The 19,652-nt window shown below is 51.4% G+C and overlaps 1 protein-coding gene across 1 annotated transcript in view; it reads right to left on the bottom strand.

Annotated features, from left to right (window-relative positions):
• Positions 1 to 19,652, bottom strand: part of DEPTOR (DEP domain containing MTOR interacting protein) — a 157,908-nt gene that overhangs the window by 106,848 nt on the left and 31,408 nt on the right. The window contains exons 2-3 of the mRNA XM_061439526.1: positions 5,156 to 5,334; positions 3,947 to 4,070 (exon numbers count right to left, since the gene is read on the bottom strand). Of these exons, the coding sequence (XP_061295510.1) occupies positions 3,947 to 4,070; positions 5,156 to 5,334 (303 nt within the window). The remainder of the gene's footprint in view (positions 1 to 3,946; positions 4,071 to 5,155; positions 5,335 to 19,652) is intronic.

The raw sequence follows: 19,652 nt of genomic DNA, 5'->3' as shown, positions 1-19,652 counted from the left end.
CTGGGAACGATTCAAGATGAGAGGAGAAGGGGACGACACAGGTTAAGATGACTGGATGGCATCATCGACACAAGGGATATAAGTTAGGAGACACCGGGAGATGGAGAAGGATAGGGGAGCCTGCATGCTGCAGTCCACCGAGTTGCAGAGTCGGACACAACTGAGTGACTGAACAACAGCAATGCTATCATTACTGTCGTCACTATTATGATTATTCTATTATCCCTCTATGCAGGAGGTTCAGATGCTTTGAGAAGCTTAATGTACAAATAGAAGTCGTTGTTTTTATTATATTTACAGAACATCGCTGAGATTTACCACGAACGAGAATCATTTTACTCCTCCTTTCCTATGCCTGCTTTAAAATCCTGGAATACTTTCAGTAAATCTTTAGAGAAAATTCTATACTCGGATACTCACAAACTCCATGTTATATTTTTGAAGTAAATACTGATTCCATTCATTTACCCTCCACTGAACAGAACAGAGAAGATTCACTAATAGCGCAGAAACAATAAGTTTGGACCCTGGACCCTTGGGTTCATACCCAACTGCTTTTGTTTTTCACTAATAAGGTGACCTTGGATAAGAGATTTAACCTCTCCCTGTGACATTCTTCTCATCTATAATATGGGAACAATGAAAGCATCTAAGTAGGGGCTTGTTATGATGATTAAATAAAACGGATTAGTCAAGACATCTGATATCTATCTATCAATCAATAAATATTATCTATTATTATATGAAAGGGAAAACAACTAAAGGAACATATATTTGCAAGACTCTCCTTCCCAACTATTACGAATATCCTAAACACAGACTCCGGTGAAATAACACAGAGGGAAAAGTCAGTTTTCTGGTTGCTGTTGGCTGAGCCGTGCCTGTGGGATGTCAGCTTCCTGGCCACGACCCCTGCACGCAGCCTTAACCGCAGGACCGCCAGAGAAGTCCCAGAGTCAGTTTTCAAATAACAAAGATTCTTGAAAATAAGATCATAATCAAAACCAAGATTTCTTATTGTTATCTTTTTAAGTATCCAAAACGTAGAAAATAATAATCCATGCTGAGATTCATGAAAAAGACGGCCAGAGAAACAAGGAAAATGCATTAAAAACCAAACTAAATTGGTCAAATAGGTAAACTGAACTATCAATTCCAAAGGCCTGAGAGTTTGCTCCGTACGCATTCTGGCAAACGGAAAAGTAGGAGTCAAGGTTTGCAAGGTGACAGTTAGGTCCTGCCAGGTTAAGTGCTTATGAAACGCTTCTCCTGCTGGTCACTTTACAAGCAGTTTGAGGAAATAAACTTACCTGGAACTGAGGCACTGAACACTTGTGGTTAGAAAGCCAACAGCACACACAGAAAGTCCAGCAAGACCAGTCAGCTCATCCAGGGGCCAAGTCTAGTCACCCTCCCTAGCACATTACTTACCACCTACGCCCGGCGAGGCCAGGTGAAACTGCAGGCAGTAGAAAGAAGGACAGAGCAGCTCCTCTGCTTAATGTCTTAGTCTAATGCTGCGAACACGCAAGGGCGAAAGCCTAACACAGCCCTTGCACGGGGTAATCACACGGGAGCGTCACCTAAGTCCATCCTAAGGGGACATGGACGGATGCTCAGAAAAGGCCATACTGAACACAAAGCCCGGAGTCCGAGTGAGTGAGAGAGAGGGCTGAGCCTGGCAGCGAGAGTCCGCTGGACAAGGGGACATCACAGGCAAAAGCACACCGAGTGCCCACTGGAGCCGCCCCACCCTCCAACGGGCTCCCATCACACGGGAACCCTTCAGCACCGTGGCGGCCTGGCCCGGCCCACGTCCCACCGCTCACCCCTTCTCCCCTCCCTGGACGGTCTGGCCTCCTCACGGTCCGGAAATATGCTGAGCGCGTTCCCACCCAGGCCTTCCCCTCTGCTGTGCCCTCCACCCGGGAAGCTGTCCCAGCAGATCCACACTTCATTCAACGCCACCTCTTAGGGATGTCTTCCCTGTGCCCCCTAACGCGCCTCACCGCCCTCAGGAAGGGTCTCTCTCTGTCACTGGGAACCCTGTACGAAACTACACTCATCTTCACCTGTTACCCCTTCAACGCCTGCCCCTTCCACTAGCCTACAAGCTCCGCAGAGGCAGGGGCTTTGTCCGCCTTTGATCCGCGGCACATTTCCAGGGGCCGTAACCGTGCCTGCCAAGTGGGGAGGGCTCACTGAGTATTTGTGGACTAATTCATGAATTAGTAAGCGCCCAGAGGCAGAAGAGAGACCTGGACGGCCCAGAGACACACGGTTTAGTGCGACTGGTGAGAGGACGTAAGAAGGAAGCAGCAGAGGCTGGGGCTGGGCGAGCGTTTTCTGGACGCGATGAACAGCTTTCTTCAACTCTTCTCATCACACCCATCCCACCAGTAAGAAAAATTCTCTGTCAGACGTTTCAACTGTTGCTAACCCCGGCTCCCAGAAGGTGACTATCCAGGTCCCAGGAGATAATCTTAGCTAGAAAAGTGTTACAGAATCGCCTGGAGTCCTTCCATGGAAATGATATATATTTTTTTTGCAGGATCTCAGTCCCGAGCCAGGGACTGAACCTGGCCACGGCAGGAAGAGCCCAGAATCCCAACCACGAGGCCACCAGGGAACTCCCGACATGGATGCTTTTGACAACATCAAATCTTAACAGTTTCAGTGGACCAGCAGCGTAGCCTAAATGCTAAACACCCACTAGAAGCTTCCAAAAGGAACTAAGCGGCAGTGACACACACACACACTCCAGTGTGCAGACAGAGGTGCTGACGGAGCCCCCCGCTCACGGCCACACGGGGCAGGAGAGCAGGGTTTCCTACACCTGGGGACAGACAGCAGGCGCCAGGGAACCAGGAGAAGTAGCACCGACGGGGCAGGACGCGTCTGCACAGCCCAGCGGCAGGAGGAGAGGGGAGCAGACCGCGGCAGGGGCAGAACAGGGGAGAGACGGGTCCAGGGCGGCCGCCACGTCAGGTCAGCGTCTGAGACGGCTGTCCTCCACGGGACCTGACCAACACGAGAGGCTCCGAGCCAAGTCCTTAAGGACTTGACACAAACGATTCTTCGAGTGCCCACAGCAGCGCTGAACAGCGCCATCACCCACTTCCGTGTTGGAAAGGAGGACGCCGAGGCTCAGAAGGCGAAGGTCCCACGGTTAGAACTCAAACCTGGCCCGGCTCCTAACCATCACGGTACTTAACCGGACCACCCCGGTGCCTCTGCCCCACACACCCACCCAGTTACAGAGGAGGCTCTTTCATGTCATGAGTGCGTGTTGGGAAAGGCAGTCAGAGTCAAGGAAAGGGTGCCGCGGCCCCTTCATTCCTTTCTCTGAAGGTTGCCCTGGAAAAAAAAACAAGGAAGGTAGGCTGGGAACGGAACCACAGAAACAGCAGCTCAGCTCAGAGACAAAGCCCTGGGAGGGTCAAGATCTACCAACAAATGCTCCGGGGCCACAGCACAGTCCTCTCCTCCAGAGAGCTGCAAGGCCCTTCCTCTTCGCCGCTCTGCGTTCTGAAGTTCTCTCACTACTCATCTCTTGACCTGAGCTTGGACATCCCCCGTACTTGACAATGCTTCTCTAGCCGTTTACAAGTCTGTGCTTCTGAGTCACACGCTAACCCTTGAGAGAGAGCAGGCAACCACATCGCTGGATGGCAAAACCAAGGCCCAACCTTCTGCTTTCACTTTTGGATTTTGTTAAATCGACCTAAATATAGAAGATGCTATTGAAATAAATTCCTTATTAAGAATCTTATGAAATCGACTCAATTTCTGGCAAACAGAAAAGCAAGTGAGGGACAGAGTTTTCTCATATTAAAAGGAAGAGTTATGCAACCACCCCACATGGGAGAGCCGGGCTGAAGTCAAAATGATAAAAGACGGAAAGAGCCCTACAAGCTTCAAGCAGAGGAGTCCACGTGCAACCTACTTCTCATACAGCCTCTGTCCCCTCACGAAGGCCTTCACTTCGTTGTCCAGGGGGAAGGTGCCGTCATCCTTTCTAAAGCGGTAGAAGAGTTTGACGTCCTTGAATTCCTTATGCTCATCACAAACTGAAAGACAATATAACAAAGAGTCAAGTAAGGAAAAAAAAAAACCTCTTATAACTCACTCAGATGAAGGGAGATGCTAATTAAGATTTGTTTTATTACCTAACTTCTCAAGCGTACCACTTGACAATTTAATACATGTATTTAGCCCAGTCCCTGATACAGAAAAGCGCTCAGTTTTATGAGCTATCATCATCATCATTTGTTAAGAGAGTCACAAAACTCAACTCATCCTTCTTTCCACAAACTCTTCTTGAGCACGATAGCAGGGTAGGTATCAGCCTGCAAGAATGTGAAAGCCAGCGAGATAGAGACAGGTCCATATGTAATTGAAACATGAGGCGATGCGGCTACGAAAGAGCTGAGGAGACGTCAAAGGCACACCCAGATGTGGGGTGCTCCACGGTGGGGAGGGACGCCTCTCTGCAGAGTCTGCCTGCAAGTGGAGACCTGAAGGAGAGCAGAAAATGAGCGAACGGAGATGGTGGGCATTTCAGCCCAAGAGAGCAGCAGCGCGTGAAAGGTCTTGGCCAGGGTTAGACGTTTCAGAGGGATACGGTCAGGAACAGCCACTGAAACACAGAGTAACAGCAAAGCTTGGACACAGCCCAAACGTCCGTCAGTAGAGTGGATGAAGGTACGATGGCCAAATGGTACACGGTACCCACTGCAGTGACAAGGCGCAAACAAGACACACCACCAACGTGAGTGAAGCCCACAAACAGGGCGCGGACCACACTGCAAAGGCAGAGTCTATCGTGATTTAAAACAACATGTTACACTGCTAAGAGATGCATACTCAGAGATGGAAAAGTGTCAAGAAGTCCACAGAAATAAACCCGGATGCCTCTTGGAAGAAGGAAGGGAATGTAGCTGGGCAGAGGTGCCCAAGGGGCAAAGTGAGATGCTCTATTTCTTAAATGGGTGGGCTCGTACCTGAAACAGAAGATTCGGGGCTTCCCTGGAGGTCCTGCAGTTAAGAGGCTGCACTCCCGGGCAGGGACACAGGTTCAATCCCTGTTTGGGGAACCGAGATCCCACCCCCTACAGCGTGTGGCCAAAAACACCCCTGTGGCCGCCTCACTCACCGTGGTGGATGATGCCCCGGTCCGCCAGCTTCTGCATGAGCTTAATTGCTGTCTCTCTGTCAGACGCCTCCTTGTGTTCAATCAGCCAGTCAATCAGTTCTTTTGCGACGAAACAGTTTGGGTAGGTTTTAAGATGATGTCGCCTATCTTTAATCACCTTTTCTTCATGCAGCCTGAGCCTGGAAAGAAAAGTTGGCAATCATTTTAGGAATTCTGATGACAACACGCATCACTGACTCAGTCCCAGAGAGCAGTAACGAAATTCAAGCCCAGGACGCATCAGAGCGCCATCCAAATACCTTTATGTCAGCGGGCCATTTCCCTCCGGTCAGAGCAGAGGCTGCAGAAAGTGACCCCAACCTGCAGATCCAGAGTGACACACAGAGGGGAGGCAGACCCAAGCTCTGACAACACAGAGCTCCGCGTCAGTCCAGAGAGCATTCTCACCCTATCCCTCCCTCACTTGCTCTCCACTGGGGGAGGAGGGGGGAGCTTACGGTTGCAACCAACCAAGAAACTTCTAGAAACCTGCAGAAACCAAGTACCTCCTCTTCACAGACTGCTACGAATCCATGCCCTCTGGATTCACTCCATCACACAGCAAACACAAATGAGCGTCGACCCAACCTGCCTATCAGGTACTTCCGAGCAGTAGTGACTGAAGTCGGAAAACGCACGATGATGCCTGCCCTTGCTGGTCTCGCCTTCCTGGGGGCAACAACTAAGCCCCTTGTGAGGCTCTTTACACAGACCAGGGCTTCCCGGCTGGGGCAAGTGGTGCAAATGCAGGAGCCGCAGGAGGCCCGGGTTCAAGCCCTGCGTCGGAAGACCCCCTGGAGAAGGACATGGCAACCCACTCCAGTGTTCTTGCCTGGAAAGTCCCATGGACAGAGGAGCCTGGAAGCATGTGACTCCCATGCGTCTCACTTCATTATCTCAATACTGCCGAGAAATGGGGTTGACTGAGTAACCACACAGAAACCGGGTGGACGTCTCTCTTCCTCTGTCAGATGGCGGCAACTGCACTGATCCTATCCTCGGTGATGCTGAGATTTGGGGCCACAATGTCTGTTAAGCACCAGCAACTCAGTACAGCACCCAACACAGAACAGGTCCCACCCCTCCCATTCCTGAAGAAAGGAACGAGGTTCTGCTCCTGCCTTTTTTTTTTTTTAATGTGTGTGCTCACTCGCTTCAGTCAAGTCCACTCTTTGCAACCTTATGGACTATAGCCCAACAGGCTCCTCTGTCCATGAGGATTCTCCAGGCAAGAATACTGGAGTGGGTAGCCATGCCTTCCTCCAGAGGATCTTCCCAACCCAGGAACTGAACCCAGGTCTCCTGTGTCTCCTGCATTGCAGGCAGATTCTTTACCCACTGAGCCTGCTGGAGTGCACTAAAGGGAATTTAATGGGTTTTGATATTCCAAGGGTTGTGACTCTGAGTTGGGAACGTTCTGGGCTGGAGCTATGACCCAAGATGCTCTTCCTTGCTACACCACTGTCATAGGCTGAGCTGAGCTCCCCTAAAATTCATACATTGAGGCTGTAATCCCTGGTACTTCAGAATGTGAATGCATTTGGAGGCAGGGTCTTTTAAAAGGTAATTACAAGCAAATGAGGTCACTAGGGCAGGCCCTGGACTAACAGGAGTAGTTTCCCTTTAAGAAGTGGGGATCAGGACACAGACAGGCTGAGAGGGAGGGCCACTGAGGACGCAGGAGAGGGCTGCCGTCTACACACCAAGGAGAGAGGCCTCAGGAGGACCAGCCCCACCAGCACCGTGATCTTAGATCCGAGGGCCAGTGAGGACCCAGAGAAAGGGCAGCCGTCTGCAGACCAAGGAGAGGGGCCTCAGCAGGACCAGCCCCACCAGCACCATGATCTCAGATCGGAGGGCCAGTGAGGACGCAGAGAGAAGGCAGCCATCTACAGACCAAGGAGAGAGGCCTCAGGAGGACCAGCCCCACCAGCACTGTGATCAGATGAGGACCAGTGAGGACGCAGAGAGAGGGCGGCCGTCTACAGACCGAGGAGAGAGGCCTCAGGAGGACCAGCCCCACCAGCACTGTGATCAGATGAGGACCAGTGAGGACGCAGAGAGAGGGCGGCCATCTACAGACCAAGGAGAGGGGCCTCAGGAGGACCAGCCCCACCAGCCTCATGATCTCAGATGAGGACCAGTGAGGACGCAGGAGAGGGCGGCCGTCTACACACCAAGGAGAAAGGCCTCAGGAGGACTGGCACCACCAGCACTGTGATCTCAGATGAGGGCCAGTGAGGACACAGAGAGAGGGCAGCCATCTACAGACCAAGGAGAGAGGCCTCAGGAGGACCAGCCCCACCAGCACTGTGATCTCAGGTTGTTAGCTCTGAGAGCTATAAGACAGTGAATTGCTGATGTTTAAGCCACCCAGTCGGTGATTCTTGGCTGTGGCAGCTTGAGTGAAGACAGTTACCCACTGCTGAAGATGGAGGCTCCTGAGAAGTCTGGGGATGAAGGGCTCAGCTGGGGTGTCGACAGGGGGGCAGGGAGAGAAGAGAGATGAGAGTCCTAAAAGGTACAAAGTGCACGGAGAGAAAAGAACCATTTATTCTATTGAGTATTTATCTATCTATCTGGCTGCATCGGGATTTAGCTGCAGAACGCACCATCTTCACCATGGCACGCAGGCTGAGCTGCTCAGCGCCTCATGGGAGCTTAGCCCCCTGACCAGGGATCAAACCCACGTCCCCTGCACAGCAGGGCAGACTCAACCAGCGGACCACCAGCAAGGTCCCGAAAAGAACCCTTTCAGTGGAGTTCCTACTATGTGCTCAGCACTGTACTAAGCATTTTCACGAGTGACTTAACTGCTGTGGCCTGAATGCTTTCATTCTCCACAAATTCACATGTTGAAATACTAAACCCCAAAATGTTAATTATGAGGACAGTCAGGAATATAGCACTTGGCTCTCATCCTGATGGCCAGTAATTCCAGACGACTAAATTTGTGAGCATCAGCATCCTTGCTGGTAAAACCAGGATAACGGCAACCACACTGATTATCTCCTCACACGATCACAAAGCTGGTTAATAAGGATCAAGACAGCATTCGAGCCCTTACTAAAAGCCATGCAGCTCTGACTGCTTCACTGGCATTAATCCTCATGACAGCTCCCAGAGGCTGCTAATGTTAAAGCCACAAATCTAAGTATTAATAACACGTAAACAAGCCTTAATTAAAAAAAAAAAAAAAGCACGTTCACATTGGTGTGCTAAAGTCATCACGTGAATCGTTCTAATTAATTCAGTGACAATGACACTGAGTAATTTGTTTAACATGCTCAAAGTGGCAGAATGCAAAACAGTAATTCTTAGACGAGATGTCTGTCAGGAATCTAAGAATAATGAGGACCAATTTATTTAGAAACTGAAATGTGGAATAAGCTGCTATATAATTTGGTGGAGGAGGAAAGAATATGTTATGAGCCAAGAGACAAGTTTCGGCTCCTGTAAACTTTCCAACTTAAAAAGTGTTAGGTCATATTTATCTTTAAATACTACAGAACAGAGCCTTTCGGTTACGATGCCTTCGGCACTGAGCTTGGTGCTAATTCTGGAGCAGGCCTGCCTCCCTCTGAACCTCACACTGTGCAGTACAAAGCAGCTCTGGTCACCACCCTAGCAGCCCACCAGGGCCTGGTGTATTTCCACGTCTAGGAAACCGAGCAGAAATATCGAGGGGAAAGAACTTCGGATCTCGGCGGCAGCCTAGAACTCGATCTTTTCAGACATGTTATCGGGGTTAAAAATGTTCAATAACTGTTACTGTCTGTTTCTCTTTGATAGAAATACAGAATTCTAAACATAAGCATGAAAAATTCCAGAAAAACCAGCCCAATAAAGAGATAAGAATTTTCATACTGTAAATAACCAAGTGCTGTGCCTGGCACCACGAGTACTTCATAAATATCTGGTGAACAAATAAGGATACAGGGGCACTAACAGAAATGACCCCCTTTTCTAAAACATAGGGAAGCTTCTCACTAAAAAAAGTGGGGGTTCTCACCCCACGACTTTGTGAACATCTAATATTATGGAATTTATCTTTAAAAAAAAGCAACTTTCATGGTTTCACTCCTGGGGCAATCCACTTCCAAAGTTTTAATGCCTGTTGTGCTGGTGTGTGTGTGGTTTTTCTGGTTATTCTCTGTGGCTTGTGGGAGCTTAGTTCCCTGACTAGGGACTCGGCAGTGAAAGCCTGGAGTTTAACCACTGGACGGCCAGGGGATTCCCTTGTGTGTTTTTTTTGTTTGTTTTTTTGAAAAAGCATTTCCATTTCTTTGAACTCAGTTTACTGCTTACAAATTTCCACAACGTTTAATACACAAATATGCATGATCCCCAAGAAGTGGGTAGAGGAGGCAATATTTCAAACTGGGAATATTTTTCTTGTGGGAAAAGAGAAATTCTGCACACTAGAGCCTCTCTGGGATGGCATTCTCCAGGAAGACTCGGTGAGATGCTGAGCCGCCCTTGCAAACACGCCGGTCACCCTGTGTGCCAGGCCCACAGCCCCTGCTGCTGCAGAACGCCTCCAGCACCCCGGCCACCCCGGGCAGCGTGCAGACCCCCGAGCTGGCCTTCCCCGCCCGGGGCGGAGCTTGGCTGAGAGTCCCTGACTTAGGGGGTCCCCGCACCCACCGGCTGCTTGGCGAAGGGACCAGGGCCACAGGATGCTCCCCACTCAAGGGACAGCCGTCGGCCAAGCCCAGCAGGACGGCTGCGTCCATCACGGGAACAGGGGCAACGGTTTCGAGCCTTATCTGTGCTAGGAGCCTTCCTTCGAGGCGGAGCCCACCCGGGAGCCAGTGCGGAAAACCGAGCAGTGAGGAGGTCCCGGTTCGGCCCGGACGCCCCTGGTCTTCCGGCGGCTCCCGGCGCAGAGCCCCCGCGTCCCGGGACCATCCACCGGATCGACCGAAACGTTCATTTGGATTCCTCCATAGGATGCTACGGAAAAACCCAAGTGAACTTTTCTGGCCAAGCCAACAATGAAGTGTTTAGAACACAGGTTAAACATCCTCAGGATCCTGAGGAACCGGGCAACCAGGGAAGGCGGGGCGCAGGCCAGCTCCGGGAGGGCGCGGGGAGAGGCGGCCAGAGGCCCCGACCCGGCCCCGCGGTTCCTTCGGGCCTTTCGGTTCTTCCTCCAAGCTGCACGCGCTCTGATGGTAACCGGAACAGAGTCAGCCCCTTCCGGCGCCTGCAGGAGTCTCGGCTCCGGTTCCACGAGGCCTGCACCCGCCCGGCCCAGGAGGCCTGCGGTGAGCGCGGCCCTCCCAAGCTTCCTCACCATCTCTGTGCCCCGCGCACCGGCGTGCCCGTCCCACCGTCTGGACATCCTGGACTCTATCTACTCTCAAGACAGACATCCCTCGGCTTAAAACACCCCCTCCTCTTGCCTGTAATAGCTAAAAAATTTCTACTTGCTCTTCGGCTTAAAAGCACCTCCCCTGGGAACATTTCCCCGGCCACCCCAAACCAGAAAACGAGCTTCCCTCCTCTGCTCGCCCACTAGTAAAGCAGTCATCCCACTGTGTTACAGTCAGAGGGAGTGAGGGATGCTAGGGGAGAGCTGCTGATTTGTTTTGTTAATTCCAGTGCCTAGTACACGGCAGGGCACAGAGCCTCACTGATGGGAAAAATCACACCCTGAGCCTTGAGATGCATGGGGCAGAAGAGTCTTCTGAAGAAGAGTCCAAATCAATCCACATTGAACTCCTGGGAAGAAGAATCTCTGTTTTAACTGCATTTTCTATGCCACCGGCTGGAGAATTTAAATACAAAAGCCACCTTCCCATCATTCATTTCAGACAGCTGGTTCACAGGCCTTAGAATCAAGGTGATTTTGTAATATTCTATTCGCGGCCAGCGAACCAGCTGCTGAAAGTGCCACCTGACAATTTCCTCTTCTAGCTCCAGGAGAACAAACGCTAAGAGCGCAGGGTGCTAATAATCCCTACGAAATTACCGTCCATCAGCTAAGAAAGGCAGAAATTGTTTTTCAAAAAAGCAGCTCGTGGAAAACTGCAGCGGGTTGCAGGGCTCAGAGAACAAAGAGAGCTGGAAACCACATGCTCTCATTTAGAAACAGCGGCATAAATCTCAGCCCAAGCAAACAGTCTAATTAAAACACACAGCCAGCAGAACGGTGTGGCTGACTGCGCGAGCCTGGGGACCCGGGCAACAGCACTGACATCCATGTGCTTTCAAGCCCAGCTATTGTCCCTTCCAGATGTCCAGGAACGGCCAGTGTCTGTCCTTGGGGACCGGAGAATTCAGAGGAAATCACGCTTACTCACCCGCCCTTGAAAGGTCCCAAGTCTAAAAGGATAAGAAAATAAGACAGGAACCAATGGAAGCTAACACACTGCATTGTCTTTTCGTGTCTGGATTTATTTTATAATTAAAAATTCAAATGACCAAACAAATCCATGCCCTTGGTAGATTAAAAAATTTCAAAAGTGCCTAACCTCAAGCTGGGTGCCTGGTGATGAACTGATACTTGCTGAAGCAGGAGACGGGTGTGGGCGTGCACTAGACTATCGGTTTTACTTCCGGAGGGTTTTGAAATTCCTTGACCCTCTTTTAAGATAAATATTTTTTGATGTGGACCATTTTTAAACCCTTCACTGAATTTGTTACACTAGTGAGTGTCTCTGTTTTATGACTTGGCTTTTATTGATTTTGGTCACGAGGCTTGTGGGATCATAGCGACCAGACCAGGGACAGAGCCCGCACCCCCTGCATGGAGAGGTGAGGTCAACCAGGGGGCGGCCAGCGAAGCCCAAGCCCACTTTCCAAAGGGACGCAGTACAAACAGTTGTTTCCGTGTTCTCGCAAAGAATCCAGGACGTCCACACGAAGCTGTGTACGTACACTTCCGGGAAACGGGGTCACAATAGACATCTCATGTAGCTGTGCTTCTCCCTCTCAGCCTGACGAGAACGAGGGAACGATACAGATGGTGACAGAACAGAGCACTGGTTAGTGTAACGGACTTCACGCTACTGAACTGCACATTTTTAAACGGTTAACATGTTTAAAACATGTTGTGTATATTTTACTGCAATAGAAAAAGACTCTATACTTAAAAAAACCAGAACCGGTTAATGTAAAGAGAGTATGTGTGATCTGGGGAGCCAGAAGGAATTGGTCTGAGACCGCGCGCGCGCACGCGCACACAATGCAGACGCTGCAGTGGCCATCTTCTCTGGTGGTGATGTCAATCGTTCCATCAGCAAGACCCCTTTTCAGGAGTCTATGAATCAGGAACAAAGTCTGAGTCATAGGTCTACACAGAGCCCTTTCACGGCCCATGCCAAGTCAGTCCAAGCCAAGTCCCATGTATGCTGTGTGTCTTGTCACCGCAGCGAACTGAGATGGTGAACACACCAGGGAGGAAGCCTGCCTGACTCCGAGTCCCATGTATCAGGGACTGCACTTGAAATCATGATGAAGTGTTAGCAGAAATAACACCACTAACGCTTCACACCCCCCTGTGAATCAGGCAGGCACTGTCATAATCATGTGACAGATAAGGAAGCAAGCTCCCGAGGTGCAGTGATGTGCTCAAAGTGAAAGTCGTGTCCGACTCTTTGCGACCTCATGGACTATACAGTCCATGGAATTCTCTGGGCCAAAATACTGGAGTGGGTAGGCTTTTCCTCCTCCAGGGGATCTTCCCAACCCAGGGATCAGCGGATTCTTTCCCAGCTGACCCAGCAGGGAAGCCCAGGAATACTGGAGTGGGTAGCCTTTCCCTGCTCCAGGGGATCTTCCCGACTCAGGAATCCAACTGTAGTCTCCTGCCTTGCAGGCAGATTCTTTACCAACTGAGCTATCAGGGAAGCCCTAATGTGCTCAAGCTGGATTTTTAATAAAGAGCAGGAGGACTTCCCTAGTGATTCAGTAGTTAAGAATCCTCCTGTCCACGCAGGGAACACGGGTTCAATCCCTGGTCTAGGAAGCTCCCACACGCTGCAGGGTAACCGAGCCTGTGCTCCTAGAGTCGGTGCTCGGAGATGAGAATCTGTGCAGCGAGCGGGCGGCCCTGCTCAGCGCAGCTAGAGGACAGCTGAGCTCGGCAAGTAGACCAAGCGTGGCCGATAAATAAATAAAATGCTAAAAAAAAATCAGACAGCAAAGCAATGGCAATGGTTTAAAAATAGAGAGTGGGATTAGGATTTGAACCCAGATCTAATTTCTACGTTTACAGAGCATTCCATGCCATCAACTTTAAACAGAAGCACCTGTCTTCTGCCTATTATGCTCATACAGGCTAAGAAAGAGGAAACATTGCAGTCATGCTAGAACACCACGGGAAGGCGAAAATGCACGCGATTCATACAGCGCACACATACTACCCTGTAAATACAGACGGGGATCACAGACGGGCTACAAAAGCAGCCAGCACGTTGTCTTCACGACTGCCTCGAGCCAGTGTTGTATAATTAACATGGTATGCCCCAAGGGCCAGAAGCAGACTCGGTGACCTATGCTACCCAGAGAGTCAGCATCAGCTCATTCGGGATACGTAACAAAAACCTGCCGTTGTTTCTGGCTGTGCCAAGCACACAGCACACGGGATCTTAGTTCCCAGACCAGGGATCAAACCCGTGTCCCCTGCCCCCTGCAGTGGAAGCCCAGAATCTTAACCCAAGGCTTGTCAGGGAATCCCCCAACACACACTTTGCTTTTTTAATTCTTTTTTGAAGTATAGCTGAATTAGAATGTTGTGTTAGTTACAGCAAAATGACTCAGTTGTATGCAGAATGGGTTAACAACGAGGTCCCGTTAGCAAACACTCCTACTGATACGTGCGTAAGCGCTAACACGGCCTCTGAACCCTCATCTCATCCTTGAGATAAGATGTGAACACAAGGTCAGGGCAGGAAGGTCCCTGTCAGCCTCCCCTATCTCCTTAGAGCTGAGATTTCTTGCTGAATTCTTCCTCCGCGTGAGCATTTTCCTAGGAGGTCTCCAGTTCCAAGGAGTAAGAAGCAATATCAGCCTCTCAAGTTCTGATTTTTTCCTCTAATGAGTCCCAAGAAGGGTACTCTTCTAGCTTGCAAAGTGCCTTTCCAAGAAGCTCCAAGACTTTTCCCAAACATATCATTATTTGTTTACACACCGTACCCAGCAGAATCAGGCCTCGAGGTGCCATTTTACAGGTGAAGAAACAAGCCCAGAACGGTCCACGGAACTCACCAAGGACACAGAGGGACTCCCAGGACCGGCGCTGGGCCCCGAGTCCGCTGGTCCTGCTCTGGGGCGGCTCTGACCCCGGCCGCCTGGCCCCATGGCACCCCTCTGTAACGAGAGGGGACCACATCCTGGCACCTTCCTCCCGAAACACAGAGCTCTGCTCATTACTCAGAACAGCAGTTTGCAAACCAGGGCAAACATCACGTCCCGTCCTTCATCCTTGTTCCCCAAGACTTGGCACAGGCCCAATAAACGGTGCTGTTCAGGTGGCAGCGAGTGGGACTCCCCTGGTGGGCCAACTGTTAAGGCTCCACATCTCTACTGCAGGGAGCATGGGTTCGGTCCCTGGTCGGAGAACGAAGACCTTGCATGCAGCGTGGTATGGCCAAAGAAGAGAAAAAAGAGAGAAAGAAAATATACCTTTCAGGCAGGAATAGGGACTCAATTGCATTAGTTCCCAAATTCTACTCCTGCCTTCCTGATTCACTGTTCATCATCACTCACAGCAGAGCTGTGGAACTGGACCGACTAGGGCTCAAACCCAAGTCACAGTCATTACCTGCTGTGTAACGATGGGCAAAGCACTGACCTTCTCAGTGCCTCAACTTTCTCATCTATAAAATGGAAATAAATGTATGTCTCATACTGTGAGAATGAGATGAGAGATTATGTTAAGCGCTGAGCACACACTAAGGTCTCAATAAATATCAACTCTTACTGCTGTTTTTACTATCATGTAATATAGTTTGTCAGATTGTGCCAGAAGCCCCATCAAAACACCACTAAATATGCACTTCAGTTGGTTTTTAGAACAAACGCAATCCTCAGTTGACGACCACTGTTTTCTAGTATGGATGCAGGACTTTGAACTGAAGTTGCTTCCTGTCTCTGGGACTGAATCCCAGGATGATTGGGCTGGGTTAGCAACTGCTGGAGACGAGGCTACTCTTTGTTAAGCACCTTCTTCTTGGGTAAAAGTTTAGTCACTCAGTCCTGTCCGACTCTTTGTGACCCCATGGACTGTAGCCCGCCAGGCTCCCCTGTCCATGGGATTCTCCAGGCAAGAACACTGGAGTGGGTTAGCCGTTTCTCCAGGGCATCTTCCCAACCCAGAGACTGAACCCAGATCTCGCACACTGCAGGCGGATTCTTTACTGTCTGAGCCCCAGGGAAGAGGAGAGAGAACCGAAGGTGAGAAGGCGTTCGGTCACGCCCTGAACACACATCTCAGCCTTGCTTTCCATGGGGTTTGTGAGAACCCACGCCACCTCTTTAAGGTCTCAACCAAACTGATAACTAAAATCACTGATTTTAACTGGCAAGAAACTCCCAGCCATCTAGTTCAAGCCGCCCCCAGTATCGCTGTTTCACAGACGGGAAAACAGACGGAGAAATGAGATGACCTGCCTGTGTTTTCCCTGCTGCAAGTTCAGCCTTAGAGTCCTGCCTCTCCAGCCTTGGAGACCAGGCCGCCTGCTGACCTCCACAGCAGGGCAGCCGCGAACCTGCTGCCGCTAATCCAGTGCCCTGTCAAGGTGTGCTTTTTTTTTTTAACCTAATTTCCTACTCATTTTTTAAACTAAGTTTATTTATTCACTTCTGGCTGTGCTGGGTCCTCACTGTTGCTCGGGGGTTTCTCTAGTTGGGGTGGGCAGGGCTGCTCTCCAGCTGCAGGTGCAGGTTTCTCACTTGCCAGCTTCGCTGGTTGTGGAGCCCACTCTAGGGCTCGGGGCATGTGGGCTCGGGGGCTCAGGGGTCAGGGCAGGTGGGCTTGGGGGCTCTGGGTTCAGCGATCGGGGTGCGTGGGCTCGGGGCTCAGGGGTCGGGGCACGTGGGCTCGGGTGTTTGGGTGTCGGGGCATGTGGACTGGGGGCTCTGGGCTCGGGTCGGGGCACGTGGGTTTGGCGACTCTGGGCTCAGGGATTGGAGCGCGTGGGCTCGGGGGCTCAGGGGTCAGGGCACGTGGGCTCAGGGGTTGGGGCGCGTAGGCTCAAGGGTTGGGGCACGGGGGCTCAGTGGCTCAGGGGTTGGGGTGCATGGGCTCGGGGGCTCAGGGGTTGGGGCACGTGGGCTCAGGGGCTCAGGGGTTGGGGCGCGTGGGCTCGGGGGCTCAGGGGTTGGGGCGTGTGGGCTCAGGGGCTCTCGGGTCAGGGCACGTGGGTGCCCGGGGTCTAGCATGCAGGCTCAGGGGTTGGGACGCGTGGGCTGCCTTGCTCTCAGACACGCGGGATCCTCCCAGACCAGGGATTGAACCCCTTCCTCCTGCGCGGACAGGCAGACTCTCCACTCGGCCACAGAAGTGACAAGGAGCACTTCTGTCACCGATGGCCTGGACCCTGTCTGCGAGAGCCTGCGAGTCATCTCTGCCAACACCCAGACCACTGCATCCCTTCAGAATATTCAATCTTGAAAACCAAAAACATCTTCCCTGAGGAAAAGCAATGCGCATGAAAATTAAGTACAAAAGATCATGAGATAGTAACTAAAACATTGTTCAGTATATGGTTCCTGGGTTTCCCAGGCGGCACAGTGGGAAAGAATCCACCTGCTAATGCAGGAGACACAGAGACGCGGGTTCAATCCGTGTCAGGAAGATCCCTGGAGGAGGATACGGAAACCCGCTCCAGTATTCTCACTGGGACATCCCATGGATCATGGAGCCTGGCGGGCTACTGTCCACGGGGTTGCAGTCAGACATGACTGCGCACGCGCGCGCACACACACGCAAAACCCCGCTCCCCACTGAAATATAAACAATACAAGCTGGGTGACGTGCAGACTGAGGCAGATTCAAGTGAGAGCAGGTGAGCGCAGGAAGGGGCAGGGACACCCTCCGTGAAGGTCACCTGGAGGCCTTGGGGGGCCACAGGAGGCCGGGCGGCACCTGCGAGCTTCTGAGGCAGCAGGTCCGGGGGTCAACGCAGGGGGCAGCATCGCTAAGGAAGGCACGCTGACGCTGCTGCGGCTTTAGGGGGCACCTCTGTGAACCACTGGGTTGGAGGGGAACAGAACCAACACGGGGCTGGGGCATAAAAGGAAGGAAAGGGTGATGGGAGGCGGGGAGGGCCGTGGCCGTCAGCTGAGCCCAGACTTGGGGGGCGGGGACGGGGTGGGGTCAGAGGGGGACATACTTTCCGCGGGCGTTTCCAGGCCCTGGGGTGCCTTCGCTGGGGAGTCAGGAAGTGATCCTGTGGGTCGCACCTCAACACCTTAATGGAGACTTCACTCGGGCGGTCTCACCACCCGACCTGCAGGGCCCCCCTTCCTTTAAACGTCTCCCCACCCGTTCGCCGATGCCCGCTCCTGTTTGAGGAGGAGCAGGGTCTTCCACCCAATAAGGTGTGCAAAGTTTCTTTCTTTTTAAAGACAGGTCTCTGGCTGAGAAACAGGCAACAAGCTCCCTCACGTTACCTGTAACCAGCTGACAGCAAATATAAATGATAGCTGTGAGCCTGCCCCGTGTCCATGGGGAGGGAGTTTAGAAGGAAGGTGCGCGACGCTTTTCTTAGGCCTCACTGCACCGCTCCTGGGATCGTAGATCTCCCACCAGAGACCAGACCCAGGTCCACGGCGGGGAAAGGGCGAAGCCCTAACCACTGCACCGCCAGGAATCCCCGCAAACTCGTGACTTTGAGGAAACAGGAGGAAAGGGCTGGTCCGGCTAGGGAAAAGGCCGCTCAGAGCAGAAGCGGGGCTCAGACGCCAGCTGCTCCTTTGTCCCGGGGGTGGATTCGCGGCTGCCAGGTGCTGTGTTGGCGCTGGGAGGTGTGAGGCCACCAGAACCCTAGTGTGTGGGGCTCCCGTCCAGGTAGCGTGACCTAGACAGAGGGGGACCACAGAGGATGAGATGGCTGGATGGCGTCACCGACGCGATGGACATGAGTTTGAGTGGGCTCCGGGAGTTGGTGATGGACAGGGAGACCTGGCGTTCTGCAGTCCGTGGAGTCACAATGAGTTGGACTCAACTGAGCTACTGAACTGAACACAACCCAGAGGAAAGCTCTAACCAACTTAGGACTTCCATTTGCTAATCCAGAAAAGGAGGAAGCTGACCAGCTTTATCGCTAAACTTCCTTTGTCTCTTAACTTCTCTGGTTTTTTTTAATGGACATTCTGAAGAGCCTCCAGGGTAAATCCCCACTCACCAGATCAAAATAGAACAGGACTTTTGGGGCACATTTTGTACTGAAAAGATCTGCCACAAACCACAAGGCTGAAGAGCAGAAAATAGCAAATTTCATTTCCTTCAGGCTTCCAAGTGAGGATGAACATATCAGAGCGAATCCTGTGCTAAGCAGGCTGTCCAAACCCCGTCTAGGGTTACCAGCATCTATTTTCAGCTCCCAAGACAGATGCGGAAGCTGCCCAACTGCTACAGGCTTTGTGTGTCAGGGTCTACAACAGGGAACAGATAAAACAGAGTATTACTTAGAAATACTACAAGAGCCCTCCAAAATGTTGTCAGGGACATCTGTGGTTATGGTGGAGGCAGCTTTCAGCTGAGGGGCTTGTGAAAGACTCAACCAATGTACATTTATGGAGCTCCAACTGCATACCAGGCATAGCTTGAACAACGGCTTAGCACAGACTAGTTTCTTCTTCAAATGAAAATGTTGTGTCCTGTGTGTGCAGGACACACACACACCCCAGTCGCAGTCTCCATAATCCTCCCAATCCAGTTAAAACTGAATCTATCTGACAGGCTTTTCCTTTTCATCTATTTCCTGTTTCAGCAAATGCATCGCCTTCCTTTCTGCCTCTCTAGATTTATGCTCTTCCTTTTTCAGGATCTGTTAAAGCCTAGCTCAACTCGATCTCTTTCTGTAATGTCTTCTCGCAACCACTGGACATGGCCTGCTGCCCTCGATGCCTCTGTGACATTTTCTACGACGCTCAGGTCTGCCCTTATACTGTTTCATATTACTTACAGCACAAATGGAATGAGGAAAAAACTACCTCCTCCCTTCACATTTCCCAAAGCGTCTAGGACAAGGCTAACGGTAAATGATGCTCAGAATACGAGCCTGGGTTTCATCTTTACTTTTAGCTGGACAGAGAGAAATCTGACCATGGAACAGAGTGTAGATTTGAGTCTCCAGTCCTGGGTCCTTTACTGGCTGCAGACCATCCAGGTTGCCCTTACTGGGCAGTACTTCAGAGTGTTCCTCCCCTGCCTCTCCATGAACATGAAGGGGTACTTGGACCATCTGTGTGTGTTTGGTTCCCTGGAAAAGAAACGTGAAGC

This window comes from Bos javanicus, chromosome 14 (genome assembly GCF_032452875.1).
Source record: "Bos javanicus breed banteng chromosome 14, ARS-OSU_banteng_1.0, whole genome shotgun sequence".
In the NCBI taxonomy this organism is placed as follows: domain Eukaryota; kingdom Metazoa; phylum Chordata; class Mammalia; order Artiodactyla; family Bovidae; genus Bos; species Bos javanicus.
Note: the sequence above shows the minus strand (reverse complement) of the source record. Positions and strands in the feature narration are given on the sequence as shown.